Below are 17,620 nucleotides of genomic sequence, written 5' to 3' on the forward strand. Positions count from 1 at the left end.
ATACTGGTAGACATTTTTCGCAGTTCGTGTAACCGAGCAATAATGGTTATTCCTGCAGCACGATGCATTCGGTTGTATCCGTACACTTTCTTGTTAGTCTAGATATTATTTCTCTTGTCCATAGTTTAATGTCGGCAGTCTATCAGCTGACTTGATGCTGCCTCCATCTTCTCGTGCGCTACGCCAATTGGTTCATCTCTGCGCAACTATAGTCGGATTAAAATCACTCGATGGTTGACACTTCACACCTTATACGTGATTTCCTCCAATCAGAGCGCTCAGCATCACGCCCCAACCGTTCGCCGGTATTAAACTGCCACAGCAATTTGTCTGTTCACTTTTTGTGTATTGGTGTGACTTGAGCAAGTTCCAGTCTTTAGGTACGGATCTTTCTATGAGCGAGCGATTGTATATAATAGCTAAATATGGAGCTATTGTGTCAGCACACTCTGAAAGTAACATCCTTTCCGTACGAGTATGCGATATCAGTTCATAAAATTAAACTTTCTTCTTTTATACTACTCTGCTTTCTCATTCTACCGCGTTTCGTGTGAGCTCGTTTCCTGCATACTGGAATTATTCCACTCGTCCTGTCCACATTATTGCATCATCTAGTCACCAATCTATTCTATACCACTGACCACAATTTTCGCTCTAGACCTGTTTTTCCGCTGCAGCATGCTCTTGCTCAGTGGTGTACATTCAGTGTTGTCGTAAGTCGAGCGCATTGCGACAGCCGAGTTTTCCAAATGGCGACTGCGACGACAGAGGGGAGAAATCGGGCGGACAGCCAGCGGGGGCTTCGGCCTTGTAGTGGCAGCAGGAGGGGGGAGGAACGGCCGGCACGTAGCAGCGAGCACACTGCGGATACACGCTGGCTACTTTACGCCGTGTGGCCGAGAGGACCCGTATGGTTCGTCGACCCTTCGCCTTTATCACGGCTCCAACTGTGCTGGGGAGGTGTCTGAACTTCTGAGGCGGAATGGCTGCCCGGTCTTGCTCGACAGCAGACATCAGACAACCTAGGGATGTTGGACGCTGGGGTCTGGAGCCAAGTCTACGTTCTGACTCATTCCCGAGACATTCCAGTCGTTTCATCTGAGGGCACTGGACATGTCAGTCCATTTCCCGAATGTTACTGTGCACTAACCACCGGCTCAACGATGTTGCTTTACGACAGGGTGCATACAAAGAATCGTCCTCTCTGCAATGTCGTTCTGCTGTACGCAGTACACAGTGCTGTATGTGAAATGTGTTCATATTGTTCAGCGTTTAGCGTTTTATTAAGTGCAGTAAGAGGAGCACAGCTCGACCGAGAGAAACGCCTCCATTCCGTAACACGAGCGTTGGTGCCAGACGTGATGGCTGACAAGGTTTCCCAGGCATTCGCCAGACCCAGGCTCTCCCAGCTGCCTGCCCCAGGGCGTAGCCTCATCCTCCACTCCAGATCGCCGTTTGAGCGTCGCTCGGCACTGGCTACTGAATTTTGTGGCTTAACGAGGACCTGCTGGACAGCTGTACCCCAGGGAGGAACCCTGTAGTGTGTCCGGGCGGCACTCGAAGGCTGCTGCTGAGACTGCGCTTCTGAGTGCGTGGAGGCACGGGGACGCGAATCACCGGAGACGAATAAAAAATCTTCACTGTTAATTTATATTGGCGTGCCGCTCTTAGTACTTAGAGAGGGAAAGACTAAGTGTTTTCAGGTATTCTGTGTTGTTGTGCCGTACATCCAGTGAGCGTCTTAACCTCTGCGTGTAGTAATGACTAAACGACAGAGGTGTTCACCTAATCTTAGTTTCCACTGCCAGTCGTCCGGCGTTGATGGCCCTGCAGAACGTCGGTCCTATGAACGGCTGCCGGTTCTTCGAAACATATGGAACTGATGATTCGGATTTAGAAAATCACCCTTCCCTCTTGGAGTGAGTAGTTCAAAGTGATGCTGGCGGCCCAATTAATTTGAGTTGTAAATATTGGTGGGGCAATTGGAGGCAGCTGAACGTTAATATACCTGTCTGTTTAGGAGGTACATCACGCATTGTGGATCAAAACTGGGAACTGTTGGTGTTTCAGGAGCCGTCGTGTGACGTCAGCGCCGCCGGAGACGAGGAGCGCCTGCCGCTGGTGCAGAGGGCCGCCGACTGCACGGTGAGTGCCGCGCACCCTCCCTCCGCCGTCATTCCTGGCTGGCAGCGGGCGAAGCTGAAGAATCTCAAACGAGTCTTTTAGGAAAATACGCAGATGACACCCTCACGTGTTTTCAGTAGACACTGGTGATGAGAAGGATAGTTAAAAGGGATCGTGTCGATGCTGCTACGAAGTAACGGTGACGTTCGTGATTTTTAAAAGTAATATTTCCGACTGAGATGAAAGAGGATGTTTAGAATTATGCGATCCCGAGTGACTGCAATAGTCGTATAACGTTGGGTGTCAGGCAGCAGAACGAGGGACAAGGGCCGGCCGGTGTACACTGGCCTGTGTCTGGGACGCGGAGCTACAGGCCGCGGCTGGTGCCACAGCTGTACTTGTGTGTCGGGATGGATTTGAGGCTGGCTAGCTATCCCGCCCCCACAGTATAGCCTTCACCAGTTGGACAGCACAAAAAGGACATTGAAGAACTTCTGGTAGACAAAAGAAAGCCGGCCGGTGTGGCCGAGCCGTTCTAGGCGCTTAAATCGGGAACCGCGCTGCTGCGACGGTCGCAGGTTCGAATGTTGCCTAGGGGGTTGATGTGTGTGATGTCCTTAGGTTAGTTTGGCTTAAGCAGTTCTAAGTCTACGGACTGATGACCTCAGATGTTAAGTCCCATAGTGCTCAGAGCCATTTGAACCATTTGAGACGAAAGAAAGGAGCACGTTTTCGAAGTCTGCAGTAAGAGCAGTGCCTTACGTTATACAGAACCTGTACTACACTATGAAGTAAAAGAAATGCTGAGAAAAACAAGAAATGAAAAGGGGACCGAAGGGTGTTCTGATGGAAATTGTGGTGAGACATTTAAATTGTTGAAACAGATACAGGAGGGAGACGAAGTACCAACAGACTGGTATGTATCTAACATATCTGCTATCTATAAAAATAGGAAACAAAAAACATCGAAAAATTATAGATGGATTAGTCTTATGTTGTCTATCAGAATACATGTGATGCTGCACTGAAAAGCAGGTTGGAGAATGAGATTTAGGGAAAGATGCGAGAGGACCAGGCAGGTTTTACGTTGGTCGATCTTGAATGGATCATATTTTAGCCTTAGACAAGTATGTGACAAGGCGTTCTCTAAGGGTCAAAAAGTACATTCAGCATTTGTCTGTTTAGGAAAAGCGTTTGATTCTGTACCCATGTACGCACAGTGTGAAGCTGTGGAGTAAACGGGTATTTGATGGGCGTTCAGTAATTTTTCTCTCCCAGTTTCGGTTCAAAAAAATGCGGAATTTGTTGTGAGAGACATCGTGGAATACTCCCGCTTGAGCTCCTCTTCTTTCACGAAGTTCCGATAGGTGGCAGCACTACAGGTAGTCCTCAAGATGGCGTCCGTAAATGAGGGCCGTTCCAACCAGAGGGCCGTCACCGGCAGAAAGACAGAGCATCGCAGGCGGTTGTAGGCGCTCGCAGAATGTCTACGGAGATACGGCACCCAGCAAAAGCACAGTGAGTCGGTGGGCAAGGCGCCTGTCACTGTCGCGACAAGGTCACGCAAGTCTGTCCGAGGCACGCCGGCCGCCCACAGCTGTGACTCCAGCAATGCTGGGGCGTGCGGACACTCTCATCCGAGGCGATGAGCGGACCACAGTCAGACAGCTCGCCCATCAGCTGGACCTCTCTGTTGTCAGTGGTGACGCTTGGCCACCGGTTGGGGTTGAAACACTTCGTGTTAAAAACGACCGTTACTGAATAGTGGATTATAGCCTAACTGTTTTAAATAGTTTGACCGCGTGCAACTGATAGAGGCTGATCTGTTAATATTTGCACGGGAGTTGTATGGTATCAAATCCAACAAAGGTAAATAGGATGTCAGGTAGCAATGATCAGTACATACTTTTTTATTAATGTTTTATGTCTTTTGTCTAAAAAGTGCGAATGGGGCAGTTACTCCCATCGTCTGACAATATAAAAACGGTTAACTCATCGCAGGTCGCCTATTACTGTCGTCACACGCCAATATTCTTCACGTGGCTCTGAATCCTCGATCCCCATTGCAATCCAAATCGTGTGTGTCCGGCCCGGTTTTTGCGTGATCAGGATGCACAGATGAACACTTAAACACATAAAAAAACACAGTTAACGCCATTTACGTACTTGCTAGAGGTCAGGCCCACGGCGTTGGGTGATATACACAGCCGTTAAACAATTGTAAACGCGGTCGGCCGTCCTGCCGAAATACGCGCTGCTCGGCTAGCACTGGGCGCTCGACTATCGATAGTGCCTACTGCGACCTACGTGAGGCAAAGATGTATTCTTCTCAACACGTAAGGGGCGGCTGAACTGTTACAGTACGCTCAAACGTGTATGCCCGTTGGGTTCCTCGCAGCCTAACTAAGACCATAAAGAACAACGAAGGACCGTCTGTGCGGAATCGCTTGCGCGTTACGAGGCCGATGGTGACAATTTTTTGTCGAACATCGTCACGGGCGACGAAACATGAATTACTTGGAACCGGAAACAGAAGGGCCATCCACTGAGTGCGCCACACCACCTCTCTAAGTTCCGTGCCGCGACCTCAGCCGGCGACGTCGTGACGACCATCCTCTGGGCCTCTCTGTGTGACGGCCGTACTCACGGTGCAGCGATGGACTCTGGAGTGTATTGTGCTACCCTCATCAAACTGAAGAAACTAGTTAGGTGTGTTCATCGCCATAAAAATATAAACGAACTTATCAATGACAACGAAAGGCCTCGCACAGTTCTGCGCATCCGAGAGGAGCTCACAGAATTTCGTTGGACCGTTCTTCTTCATCCACCCTGCGGCCCCTATTTCGCACCTCCCGACTTCAATCTGTGTGGTCCATTGAAGGACGCACTCCGCGGGAACCAGTACGCGGATGACGGGGAGGTTACTGAGGCAGCGGGACGCTGGCTCCGAGGTCGACCAGTAGGGTGGTACCGTGCGTGCGGTGAGGTGGCCAGAGGCCGTCTCATTGCACCGAGACTCTGTTGAAAAAATAGCGTTTTGTACACAAAAGAGTGGGGAATAATAGGGTATTCTGGTATCCTGAAGAAAACAAACCTGCTTTCAGAGAAAAATGTGTTATGTTACTTATTGAATACCCCTCGTACAAGCACAGTAAATATCCCTAATTCGGAAAATATACCAGCGATGACAGTTAAAAGCAGGGAGAAAGTTGAGTGGCTCGATCCAAACATTGAAAGGCCACAGACAGGGCTGCAGTATGTCGCCGATCCTGTTTAAAATGTGTGTGCAGTATATATTGGAACGGCAGAATCAGTCATGCGGAAGTGCATAGTATTATCGAGTCATTATTATTTGCCGACGGACTAGAATTGATGGCAGAAAAATAGGAGGACATCAAGATTATGATAAAACAATTTAATGGAAATATTTGAACGAGGCTGGCTTAGAAAAATAGTATCTCGTAATAGGAGCAGATAGAAGGGGTATAGTACTGACGTAAGGAATTATTAAAGTTGTAAAGTAGTTTCAATACTTATGATCAACTACCGATTCCTCGGGAAGTTGTGAAGCAGATATTGGACACAGGACCCAGCATACAAGAGGAGAAATTAAGAAACTAAATGGAGTTCTCTGGAGCAGGGCAATGTACTCTGGAGCGGGGCAATATCAAAACAAATAAAGGATTCCGCAAACAATAATGTAAAGTAAATAACATATAATGCAGCATGATGGACCGTTGCTATATTCTAAATACATAAATGATCTGGCATACAGTGTGGGCAGCAATCTGCGGTTGTTCGCTGATGATGCTGTGGTGTACGGTGAGATGTCGACGATAAGTGAGTCTAGGAAGATACAACGCGACTTAGACAAAATTTCTAGTTGATGTGATAAACAGCAGCTAGCTGTAAATGTGGTAAAATGTAAGTTAGTGAGGATGAGTAGGGAAAACAAACATCGCCAGGCGAAATTTCGAGGCAGTCAGCAACCTTCTATGAATGACTACTCACTGTGGAGATGTTCAAGGTTTCACCGCAGCTCACGAAGCCTGTATACATCAGTATGTGTCTTAGGGACCTCTCCAAACTCCTCCGCATTCTCTATGACTCAATCGTCACAGATAGCAAATTATTTTATTTGGATACATGCAGTTTCATCTACTGGGTGAAAGGGTGTGGTTCATATGAAGTAATTATGTATAATGACGAAGAATTCGACAGATCTGATATGCTGCTGATAATCCACAAAGCAAAAACGTTCTCAGTCTGAGGAAAGACGAGGCGAATGGTTCGCAGATTGTGGAGTATGTAGGGCTTAGATTCATACCACACAGGTGCAGAAGCCACCCAGAGGCAGGCTAATGTTGCTTACAAGGCTCTCACGACGGAGGATTACGAAAGGTGCCTACTCGAAGGCTCTGGTGAGCTTCACTATCACATGCCGACCGCTGTCAGTCGAGCAACGGTCATGTACCAAATAGTTTTACTTGTGACTTCGGTTTTACATGTCTTATGGAAAAGAATAGGCAGGAGAGCAGTTGTTTCTTAACTTTTGTGACAATGATTTTATATCAGCTGGTCTGCCTCATGTATCGTTGTATCCGATGATGGCACCTTTAGTGTGTTGAAGCCGGTTATCCAGTAAACAGTATTTAAGCGATCTTGGCTTTTGAATTATTTAATCTGGCCCACGTCCAGCCTGTGGCCGCTCATGCAGAACTGAGGCATATAATAACGAATTCCCGTGTGTAACAAATGTTGTTAGTTAATTACAGTGTTGAACAGTGCTACATATGTTTGAAATTGTGGCTGCCATTACGGTTCAGTGTCACGGCTTGTACTCTGAAGAGCCACACAAACTGTTGTACGCCTGCCTGATATCGTGTAGGGCCCCCGCGAACAAGCGGAAGTGCCGCCAACACGACGTTGCGTGGACTCGAGTAGTGGCTGAAGTAGTGCTGGAGATAACTGACACCACGAAACCTGCAGGGCTGTCCGTAAGGGGGTGGAGACCTCTTCTGAACAGCACGCTGCAAGACATCTCAGATAGTAATGTTCACGTCTGGGGAGTCTCGTGGCCAGCTGAAGTGTTTATACTCAGAAGAGTGTTCCTGGAGCCACTCTGCAGCAAGTCTGGATGTGTGGGGTGTCGCATTGTCCTGCTGTAACTGCCTCAGTCCGTCGGAATGTACAATGGACACGAATGGATGCAGGTGTGCAGACAGTATGCTTACGTACGCATCACCTGTCACAGCCCTGTCAAGACGTATCAGGAGTTCCACATCACTCCAGCTGCACATGCCCCCTATAACATTACAGAACCCACAAGCTTGAACAGTCTCCTGCTGACATCCAGGGTCCACGATTTCATGAGCATACCCGTACACGTCCATCCGCTTGATACAATTTGAAACCGACCAGGCAACATGTTTCCAGTCACCAACAGTCCGATTTCGGTGTTGACGGATCCAGGCGAGGCGTAAAGCTTTGTGTCGTGCAGTCATCAAGGGTACACGAGTGGGCCTTCGGCTCCGAAAGCCCATAGCGATGATGTTTCGTTGAAAGGTTCGCACTCTGACGGCCCAGCATTGAAATCTGCAGCAATTTGTAGAAGGGTTGCACTTCTGTCACGTTGAACGATTCTCTTCAGTCGTCGTTGGTCCCGTTCTTCCAGGATGTTTTTCCGGCCCCAGCGATGTCGGAGATTTGATGTTTTACCTGATCCCTGATATTCATGGTACACTCGTGGAATGGTCACACGGGACAATCCTCACTTCGTCGTTACCTGAGACATGCTGTGTCCTATTGCCCGTGCGCCGACCATATGGTCAGACTCAGATAAATCTTGATAGCAGCAGTAACCGATCTAACAACTGCGCCAGACAATTGTTGTCTTATATAGGCGTTGCCGACCGCAGCGCCATATTCTGCCTCTTCACACATCTCTGTATTTGAATACTCATGCCTGTACCAGTTTCTTTAACGCCTCAGTGTAAAAGGAAACACGCTCTGCTACACCTCAAGCAGAAACACAAAATTAGAGGTAAGGTGAATCCAGGTTTTTGCCAGAAAGCCATTGCTACTGAGTACAATGTTGGACGAGCAACTATTTACGACCAAACTTTAACAGACGAAGAGGTAATGAAAAGCGTACAGTTAAGTTATGGTGAATAAGATGAAAAAGAGGACATAGGATGCCAGAAAATGAGGATATCTCACACTGCAGACATTGTGCAACAATCAGAAGCACATAGTACCAATGTAATTCTTGTAAAGCCAAAGCAAACTGCCATCAAGTATAATCATAGTGTGTTTCATAGTGAGTGATATTACTGCAGATGCGCACATTCAAAGACTGAGTTTTCTACGAAACTGAATGTGTCTTTGGATGAAATAAAGTATATTCCCTATGTATTTACACTAAATTTAAGATTCTCTTCTGCCAATCTGGCACCCCTATGCGCAAGAAATGGCTGAATTAGCAACAGTCTAGTGTACACCAACAAAAAAATTATTAAAAAATTACCTTTGTGAATTATTGTACACAAGAAAAACAACAGCTTTGTAAAAAAAAAAAGCACTGCGACGTACGTCATAAGAAGAAAAAATTTAATAAGCAACAAAAAAATTTCTAAAAATTATATTACGGAAAAGAAGTTGGTAATAATGAACCATAAAGTTAATTTGTCATATAATTGTTATTATTTCCAAAACATTTCAGTATAAAATTATTGTTTATAATAAACCTGAACCTCTCCTCGATGATGGTCAGATCTCGAATGGAGAGCCCTACGTACAGTTGAGCGAGTTACAAAGAATGATGAGGAGAGGGAGGGGAAGTTGGAATCTGATTCGTCTATTGGGTTTCCTCCATTTTATTGTGCTTCCATTGGCTGAAATATGTTCAAATGTGTGTGCAATCTTATGGGACTTAACGGCTAAGGTCATCAGTCCCTAAGCTTACACACTACTTAACCTAAATCATCCTAAGGACAAACACGCACACACATGCCCGAGGGAGGACTCGAACCTCCGCCGGGATCAGCCGCACCGTCCATGACTGCAGCGCCTCAGACCGCTCGGCTAATTCCGCGCGGCGGGTGAGATATAATTCGCACAATTGCCTAAGGTTCGTGGGGTGCTCCCCTGGGTGACCTTGAGTAATTTGCAGTGGTTTCCTAGGAGGAAGGTTCGACTGGGTAAACTGACACTCGATAGGTAGCCTGATATCCCTGTCACTTGGATCAGTGAACTTGAGATAAGATCGCTAGCTGTTTTTGAACATCGTTTGTTATCCTCATATCATCGGAAGTGATGCGTCAACGGCATTCAACTGCACTCGAACATACACTGCTATCCCACTGTTATAAAGAATAATATTCTAAATGTGTGCTGAAATCTTAATTTTACATTTTTTTGGAATCATCAAGTCATGTACGTACAAGTTGAAATTCCTCTAAGCATTAAAGAATCATGCTGGAAAACACTCGCACACACACACACACACACACACACACACACACACACACACACACACTTACATTCATTTAAACTGCATGCAGAGGATTTCTCAAGTACAGTTATTTAAATTATTACTGTGACATTTCGCATCCTGTAAATCCATCTTCAGGAACTTTGTGTCTTATATCGTATGTATGTGAGATTTTGTGTGCTTTATTCCTTTTTTGTGGCGATGTAAAATAGGTTCAGACCCAAAGAAATGGTATAAGTAAGATAGTTGCAGGTCAGAACATTTACAGTAAGGATGCGGCAATCCGCATCATGGCTTCCGCATCTGCGCATATGTCATTGCCCAACGCGTCCCTTAGTTATACTTTACCTCAGCCACAACGGTGTGAGGGGCGTCTTAGTGTAACACTGATTTTCTCCAGGCAGCGAGTGTTGGTGCGCCAGGCTCTGTTGAGATTGCTTCAGGCATTACACATGTGTGCTTTTATGTCGCTTTCTTTGCCTGCCATCGGCACTGTCGCAAAGAGCCTACCGAGCCTGGAAACTAGGGATTCGATAGTAATGTCGGTCGTTATGGAATTTTTTACTTATTACGGCTTCTCGTTCACACCGCATCCTTAGGGCTGTCAAGGGTGTATTGCGCCCACAGTATTTTTTGCACAGATAATGAGTCATACGTGTACAAAATTTGGTTGAAACTGCTCCAGACATTTCACTGCCACCCCAGCCCCTGTGGAAGGAACGGGGTTCTTATCCTTACAGTGGTTCTTTTTCTTACAGTAGTTATTTCCAGACAATAATAGATAAACTTACCAAGTTTGGTTGAAATCGATCCAGTCGTTTCGTTGGGGATATGGAACGTACATACAGTGATTTTATAAATGTATACAATCAAGTTGTCGGCCTCATACATGAGAACGCGCTTATTTTTCGACACAGTCCGCTTTTAGCTGAATGCACAGTGTAAAGCTTTTCCTGTGACCGAACTCCGTTCCCGGTGCGCGCTTTTTGTCTAAAATAATCGCCCGTGGGTCCATTATATTGGAATCAAAATGTTACCCAGCCAGTAAGTTCTGTAGATGTAGCAATAAGCGTAGATCAGGGGACTGGAAACGTAGTCGAAACGTTGGTTGGGCCAATAATTGAAGACATGAGCGGAAAAACGGGCTAACCCTCAAACGTAAAAGCTTAGAGGTAAGTGGTGCCATCTGTTTCTGTGTACGGGAACTGTCAAAATTGACATTGTTCTCACCCCTAAATACCACATTAGGATATTTAGGACTCAGACCGATGTAAGTTTTGATAGTCGCCGTACCGAGCAGCAGATGGCAACACTTATCTCTATGCTTTTACGTTTGAGGGTTATCCCGTTTTTCCGCGCATGTTTTCAATTGGTACGTCAGATCCATACGTTTTCCCCACTGCAAATAGCAACTTTCTGGTGGCACGTTGTGCTGAAAAAAAAAAATTATTTTACTTTCCTTTGCAATCCAGTCTTCACTGCCACCCAGAAAGCACAAACCATAACTTTTCCAGCAGATGAAATCGCCAAGACTTTGCTACTTCCACGCTTTGCCTTGCTTGTGGTTTCATCTCCGGCCTGATGTGCTGAACTCGCATCACACCCACAGTAAATCAACGGCGCACAAAATCAATCGGACTGTTCAAAACGGACTGGGAAATTCATTGCACATTTGTTTCAATCAGCATGTAACAACTACAGCAATTCACCTTGTATAAATATTCCTCGCGGTTAACTCTGTACTGTACGTTTTCTTCTGCTATGCCTACGAACTGAGCTACTTCACACTATTAATCGCCAATGGTCTTGTGCCGTCTCGTGATTTTCTCCGTGTTGCCGTCTTTGCAGTTTTTGGCATTTGCATAATCGTTCACGCTATAAATCTCATCTCATTCAAAGTTTCTTACTTTCTTTCTTTTCCAGGTGCCACACAGAGAATACCAGCGTCTGAAAAGAAAGACCGACGTCCTTAAGGTAAGCAAGATAATTAAGAAAGTAGGTCTTGTCTCATGCAATTCAGTCTGTAAAATCCATTAGCAACTTGTAGAAAACTTAGAAATTTTCAATGATAGCTGAAAAAAATAACACGGCGATTGGGTTGAAGGAATTGTAGTCATGTATGTATGTGTGAAGGCAGTCAAGCAGTTGTTGATTGAGACCGTTTCGTTTAACAAGTAGACTGCGTTAGGACAAGGACTCCCAAAGAGCGGAATGGCTACATAAAAAAATCTCTGAGCTCAAAAAGTGGTTTTATCATCTTTACCTTTTTTTAACAGCCGTACTTCTCTTCTTACAAGTTCACTTACGTTTCCTGTTTTCATTGAGTATCTAAGGGCATCATATACTGGGACAAGACGCCACTGAGAAAGAAAGCGTTGCACTGAGGCTTAGTGCAGTGCACGCTGCAGAACGTCCTCCGCACAGTTCTGTAGATAGTTGGCAACAATGGGTTTACTTAATCTCCTTCACAACTCCTTTAGCTGCATAGAAGTATTTGTGAATATATAATACTGCTATCTGCCTGCGAATATGAATATACACAGTATCTGCTCAAAAGCGTCCGAACAGCCATACGTAATGCGGAATTGGCCACTAGATGTCACGGGAGGTGGACCTGCCAGTGTAAAACGAGACGTAGAGTGTCAGTGTGTTGTAAATAGAGAAACAGTCAGTAACAGCAGAAAAGGGGCGGTCGTCAGAAATCTTCGACCGTGGACCAGTCACTGTATATCACCTGAGTCACAAATCCATCAGAGACACTTCAACCCTTCTAAAGCTGCCAAAATCGACTGTTGTCAAATGGAAGGGCGAAGAAACGGCCGCAGCTGAACCGAGACCAGGCAGAGCACATGTAGTGGCAGAAAGGGACCGCCGAGCGCTGGAAGAATTCGCTTGAGATCAGCAGTCCACTAGCACGGTGACTGTGCGTAGGAAGTTACAGAGGGCAGCTCCAAAAAAGTCACAGATCTCTGTAGTCAGTGGTGAGCGACGCCGCCGGGCAGTGGATGGCTAGAAACGAGTGTTGGGAGAGGCGAACCACGCTGCACACTGTGGCGATCCAATGGAAGGGTCTGAGTTGGGCGAAAATGCCTGGAAAGTGTGAGCTCCTACAAGCAGTGAAGTATGGAAGAGGTGGCCTTACGGCATGGGGATGTTTCTCGTGCTTAGGAAATGGTCCGTCACCATACTTAAGAGAACACTAAACACGGAAGGATATGAACACGTGTTTCTCTGCCGTGTAATACGTGCAGTACAGGAACAATTGGGATACAACGTTTGTATCAGCATGACAATGCTTCCGTTCATAAAGCGACACAATAACGTTCGTGAAATGGACTGTTCTCTGCCTGGAGTCCCGACATCAACCCAACGGAACACTTTGGCAAGAGTTAGAAAATCGACAGTGACTCTGACGTCAGCATTCAACACCACCACCTTCTCTGGTTTCGACTCCTGAGGAAGAATGACCTGAAACTCCTCCACAGACATTCAGATATTTCATTAAAAGTGTCTTGAATACAGTTCAAGCCAGTAAAAATGTGAAGGGCGGAGCCACGCATAGTGGCCGCGCGGTTTGAGGCGCCATGTCACGGATTGCGCGGCCCCTCCCATCGGAGGTTCCAGACCTCCCTCGGGCATGGGTGTGTGTTGTTGTTAGCATAAGTTAGTTAAAGTAGTGTGTAAGTCTAGGGACGATGACCTCAGCAGTTTCGTCCCTTAGGAATTCACACACACATTTGAAGGGCGGACGCACCCCACATTTAAGTCCATCAGTAGATATACAGATACTTCTGAACAATCGGTTTGTATATATATTCAGTGGAGTATGAAAAGAATATGTAAGAAAAAAGGTGGGTTAATAGTGTAAACTGTCAACATGTTGGTATATTATTCTCTGCAACAGTGCTAAGGTTTTCGAACTAATGGACACGTTCGGCATCATACCGACGCGTCCCAATTTAGTATGGTTCATCTACCAGCAAATGCTATACAGCTGTATGTGGATATAGGGTAATTATCTGACAGAACATGGGTATGTAAAAACACAGTGCAACGTCACAACGCTCTAGAGACTCGTTAGTGGCAGCGTGCTCACAAAGTGATGGGTAGGCCACAAACGTTCATTGGCCTAGAACTTTACGGCCTCGATATGGCACCACTACCATCGTAGAGGCAGTCATACGGGTGAGATTATTGTTGACGCATGTCACACACACTACCTGACAAAGAATGACAATCTCCCAGAAGGCGACGAGGATCCGAAATGATCCACAGGTTGAGAGGCTATGTGGTTTTATTTCAGAGATTACAAAACCGCGTCAAATTTACAAAGAACTTGACTACATGAGGCCACTTATCAGTGTCACACTTCACCCCTTGTGGCCTTGTGTCTCATCCCCTCCTGAGGCAAGCTGGTCCACCAGCGACAGTTCCCTCACGATATATTTGTCTCAGACGTGTTGGGGCACGCAGTACATCCCAACAGATGACGTCACTTAGCAGGCGCTCACACAGAGGTGTTCCTAAGGCCTTTCTTTTGAGACTGCACAGCAGCTTACGACGTCGACGAACGTCCAGACGGAGCACTGAGACACGGGCCAACACCATCACGCGCGCTGCACCAGGTGGCACTGATGTCAGGAGCTGTGTTAATACTCACTAAAGGAGTGTATAGAACTACTTCCCTCTGTGTGAGGAACCACGCCATTTGTTAGTAACTCTCCAACCTAACCGTAGATCTAGTTTGATGTTCTGTATTCTATTAGTATGATGACAGTGCAGAACTATATCGAGCACAGTATCGACAGAGACAGCTGTAACTAACGCCACCCAGGTTAGTGAATGAACAGAGCGAGGTCCCCGACCGTTAAGAACAACACGCTGTTTGCTAGCAACTCTTCAAGTCAGTTACAAATGTCGTGTGATATTCCGTATTTTGCTCATGTGGTGACATCTCGGAACTGGCTGGAAGTCATGGACACTGTATCTACCGCCACCTGTGTCTCGTTGACCAACGACACGAGCTCTATTCCAGACAGTCAGTGTTTATGGAATGCGTGGTGCTGTCCCGTCTCCAGAAAGGCGAGCCACGCGCTCCAGCCCAGAGGGTGAGCGGCCAGCGCCTCTATTGCTGTGTAGTCTCCAGGATCAGTCATCTAGAATCGCCATCTCTGACATCATACAGCCCGTCCTAGAATTTCACACCAAGAGAACAATGCACCATCTTTAATTTCCTGCTCATTTATACTTAGCCCAACACAGTGACGTCGTAGGAATGGGGGAAAACGCATTAGCATAATTTGGTTACTTTGATGTTTCCACCATTTTTTAATTTACTGCTATTTCACACATACGGGAAATGGCATATGTCAGAGAAGGCGGGGGGAATTTGGTAACTATGTGTGATATGATCGATGGTGTCATAGGGGGAGGAAAGCGGATATCTGACAATAATGCAAGTGCTACCAGAACTCATACTACTATAGTTCACATCGAACGATATTAAAGAAAATGTGTATTGCGAGGCGAGTGTCAGAGCTCCCAGACTCCTGAATTCTCTGCCTCGTGATGACTGGGTGTTGTGTGCTGTCCTTCGGTTAGTTAGGTTTAAGTAGATCTAAGTTCTAGGGGACTGATGACCATAGATGTTAAGTCCCATAGTGCTCAGTGTCATTTGAACCATTTTGAAGACTCCTGAACAGGGGTAGACAAGATGCTCGCAAACTTACACCGCACATTGCTTGAAATGTTCGGCAGTGAGCCAAAAATACCGTTTGTCAACGGGAAGAGTTTCCGCAGTATAATGTCGTATGTCATAAGTAAATGCAAATATGCAAACTGTATTGAATTTTCTGATTTTGAGAGTACTGAAAGACGTTCTGTTTTATTTGTTAAAAACCACTGAAAATCCAAACTCGCATAAAATATTTCTTTATTTAAGACAACTGGTTTCAACGGTCTTTGCTGTCGTCTTCAGCTCTTAAACACCTTTTGATGTGAAACATGTTCATTTCATGGTTAACGTCACGCGCGAGATGTCATGTGGACAAAACTCAGCACATTATGACAAACTTTTATAATGTGCTGAGTTTTATCTACTTGATATCTTGTGCATGAGCTTACCCGTAAAATGAACATGTTTTACATCAAATGATGTTTAAGACATGAAGACGACAGCATAGACTGTTCAAATTGGTTGTCTTAAACAAAGACATGTTTAATGCGACCTTGGCTTTTGAATGGTTTTTAATATGCAAAGTATACTCCCTTTCGCGTTGGACTACTACTTACTGTAGCTACTGTTCTAAAGTTAAACACAGCAACATTTAGTTTTTGCTCAAGATCCTAAACATGAACTTTGCACGACAACTTACCGTCTATCTTAACACCTAGGCCCTTGGATTGTTCAGACTTGCTAAGCACGTGCCCTTTCTGTGTAAGTAAAATGTTAGTTATAAAATTTAAAGTGGCAGGAAATCGAAAAAGCATTGCCTTTCCTACGTTGTTACACTGCGCTTGCCAATGCCCAATAGGTCAAACTTATGTCATACAGCATCGTATTACTTTAAATTCAATTCGGTTCTGTTGGAAGTGGAAATGCCGCGTGGCTAGGGCCTCCCTGTCGGGTAGACCGTTCGCCTGGTGCAAGTCTTTCGAGCTGACGCCACTTCGGCGACTTGCGTGTCGATGAGGATGAAATGATGATAAGAGCAACACAACACCCAGTCCCTGAGCGGAGAAAATCTCCGACCCAGCCAGGAATCGAGCCCGGGACGTTAGGTATGACATTCCGTCGCGCTGACCGCTCAGTTGCCAGGGGCGGACAATTCAGTTCCGTTCAAGAATTGGCAGCCCACGTCCTCTAAGTTTACAAATATCGCTAGCTCAGCTGTTCAAAGTTTAAACATTGGCATTCTGACATTACAGTTCAAATAATTTGCGCCACCCGCCAGCCTCTGACATCATAGTTTAAACAATTTCCTCTACCCAAAAATGCGGTGTAGCTGGCTGGCGTTCTGTTGTGCTGTGTACCGGACCCCCTCTGCGTACTCCGCGCTCGAATCCCCGCTCCCAGTACAATATCGTCACGATGTCTGTCTTTGGCGTGTTGGAACATACAGCACATCCGCACATAGGGCCTCACGCAGCAGGTACTTACACAGGCGCATTCCTAAGGTCTTACTCACGGCTCGATTTTAGAACAGTGGCTTGCTGGAAATTCTCCAAAACAGTCACAAACCTGGTGTTATATTCTGTATTGATGACATCATGGAACTGTGTCAGACACTGACCACATGCCAGGAAACAAAGCATCTACTGCCATCTGGGTCTCGTGGATGAACGGAGCCATCTGAGCTTCACACGAACATTGTTTATGGAATGTGTATGCGTTTTGATACTCTACCCTCCCCCTCCCCCTCACAGATAGTTCATAATATTTTATCGTAAAACATATTAAACAATTTCGCAGCCAACTGACGTTAGCGATACAGCCTTTTAGTTGCGTGTATCAGCTGATTGACCATTAAATATTATCACATGCACGGTGTGAGTTCTGTATTATCATTCTATATGCATATGTCGGATTAAACAGGAAAAGTATTCATCTGAATATATTTCGGTGAAGAACAGTTTACAGGTTTAAAAATCGCACACTTCAGTGCCTTTCAATCTGTCAGGGGCTTCTCATTTATGTGTAACAGAGAATCAACACTGTGTTGTGCACGGGAAAATGGCTAGCAACATTTTTAAATTTTGGATTAGTGGGCTCCCGGTTTTTTAATTTAATTGAATTTGAAGTAAATTGAAATGAACTGAACTGGACTGAATTTGAAATAACACGAGGCTGAATGAAATATGTGTAAGCTGTTGGCCAATGGACTTTAACTTTGGGCAATGGAACTGTAATATCAGAGGAAGCTCAAAATTTCCTGGCATTGTAAACTTAGGACCAGGTTTTATATTTAGCACAAGTGATCTGGCACATAGGCGGTTGTACCGTGA

General features: G+C 45.7%; 1 protein-coding gene across 1 annotated transcript in view; it reads left to right on the forward strand.

The window, feature by feature from the left end:
• LOC124551115 overlaps window positions 1–17,620 on the forward strand; it is a 409,786-nt gene that overhangs the window by 333,514 nt on the left and 58,652 nt on the right. The window contains exons 5-6 of the mRNA XM_047126062.1: window positions 2,071–2,145; window positions 11,540–11,590. Of these exons, the coding sequence (XP_046982018.1) occupies window positions 2,071–2,145; window positions 11,540–11,590 (126 nt within the window). The remainder of the gene's footprint in view (window positions 1–2,070; window positions 2,146–11,539; window positions 11,591–17,620) is intronic.

This window comes from Schistocerca americana, chromosome 9, assembly GCF_021461395.2.
Source record: "Schistocerca americana isolate TAMUIC-IGC-003095 chromosome 9, iqSchAmer2.1, whole genome shotgun sequence".
In the NCBI taxonomy this organism is placed as follows: domain Eukaryota; kingdom Metazoa; phylum Arthropoda; class Insecta; order Orthoptera; family Acrididae; genus Schistocerca; species Schistocerca americana.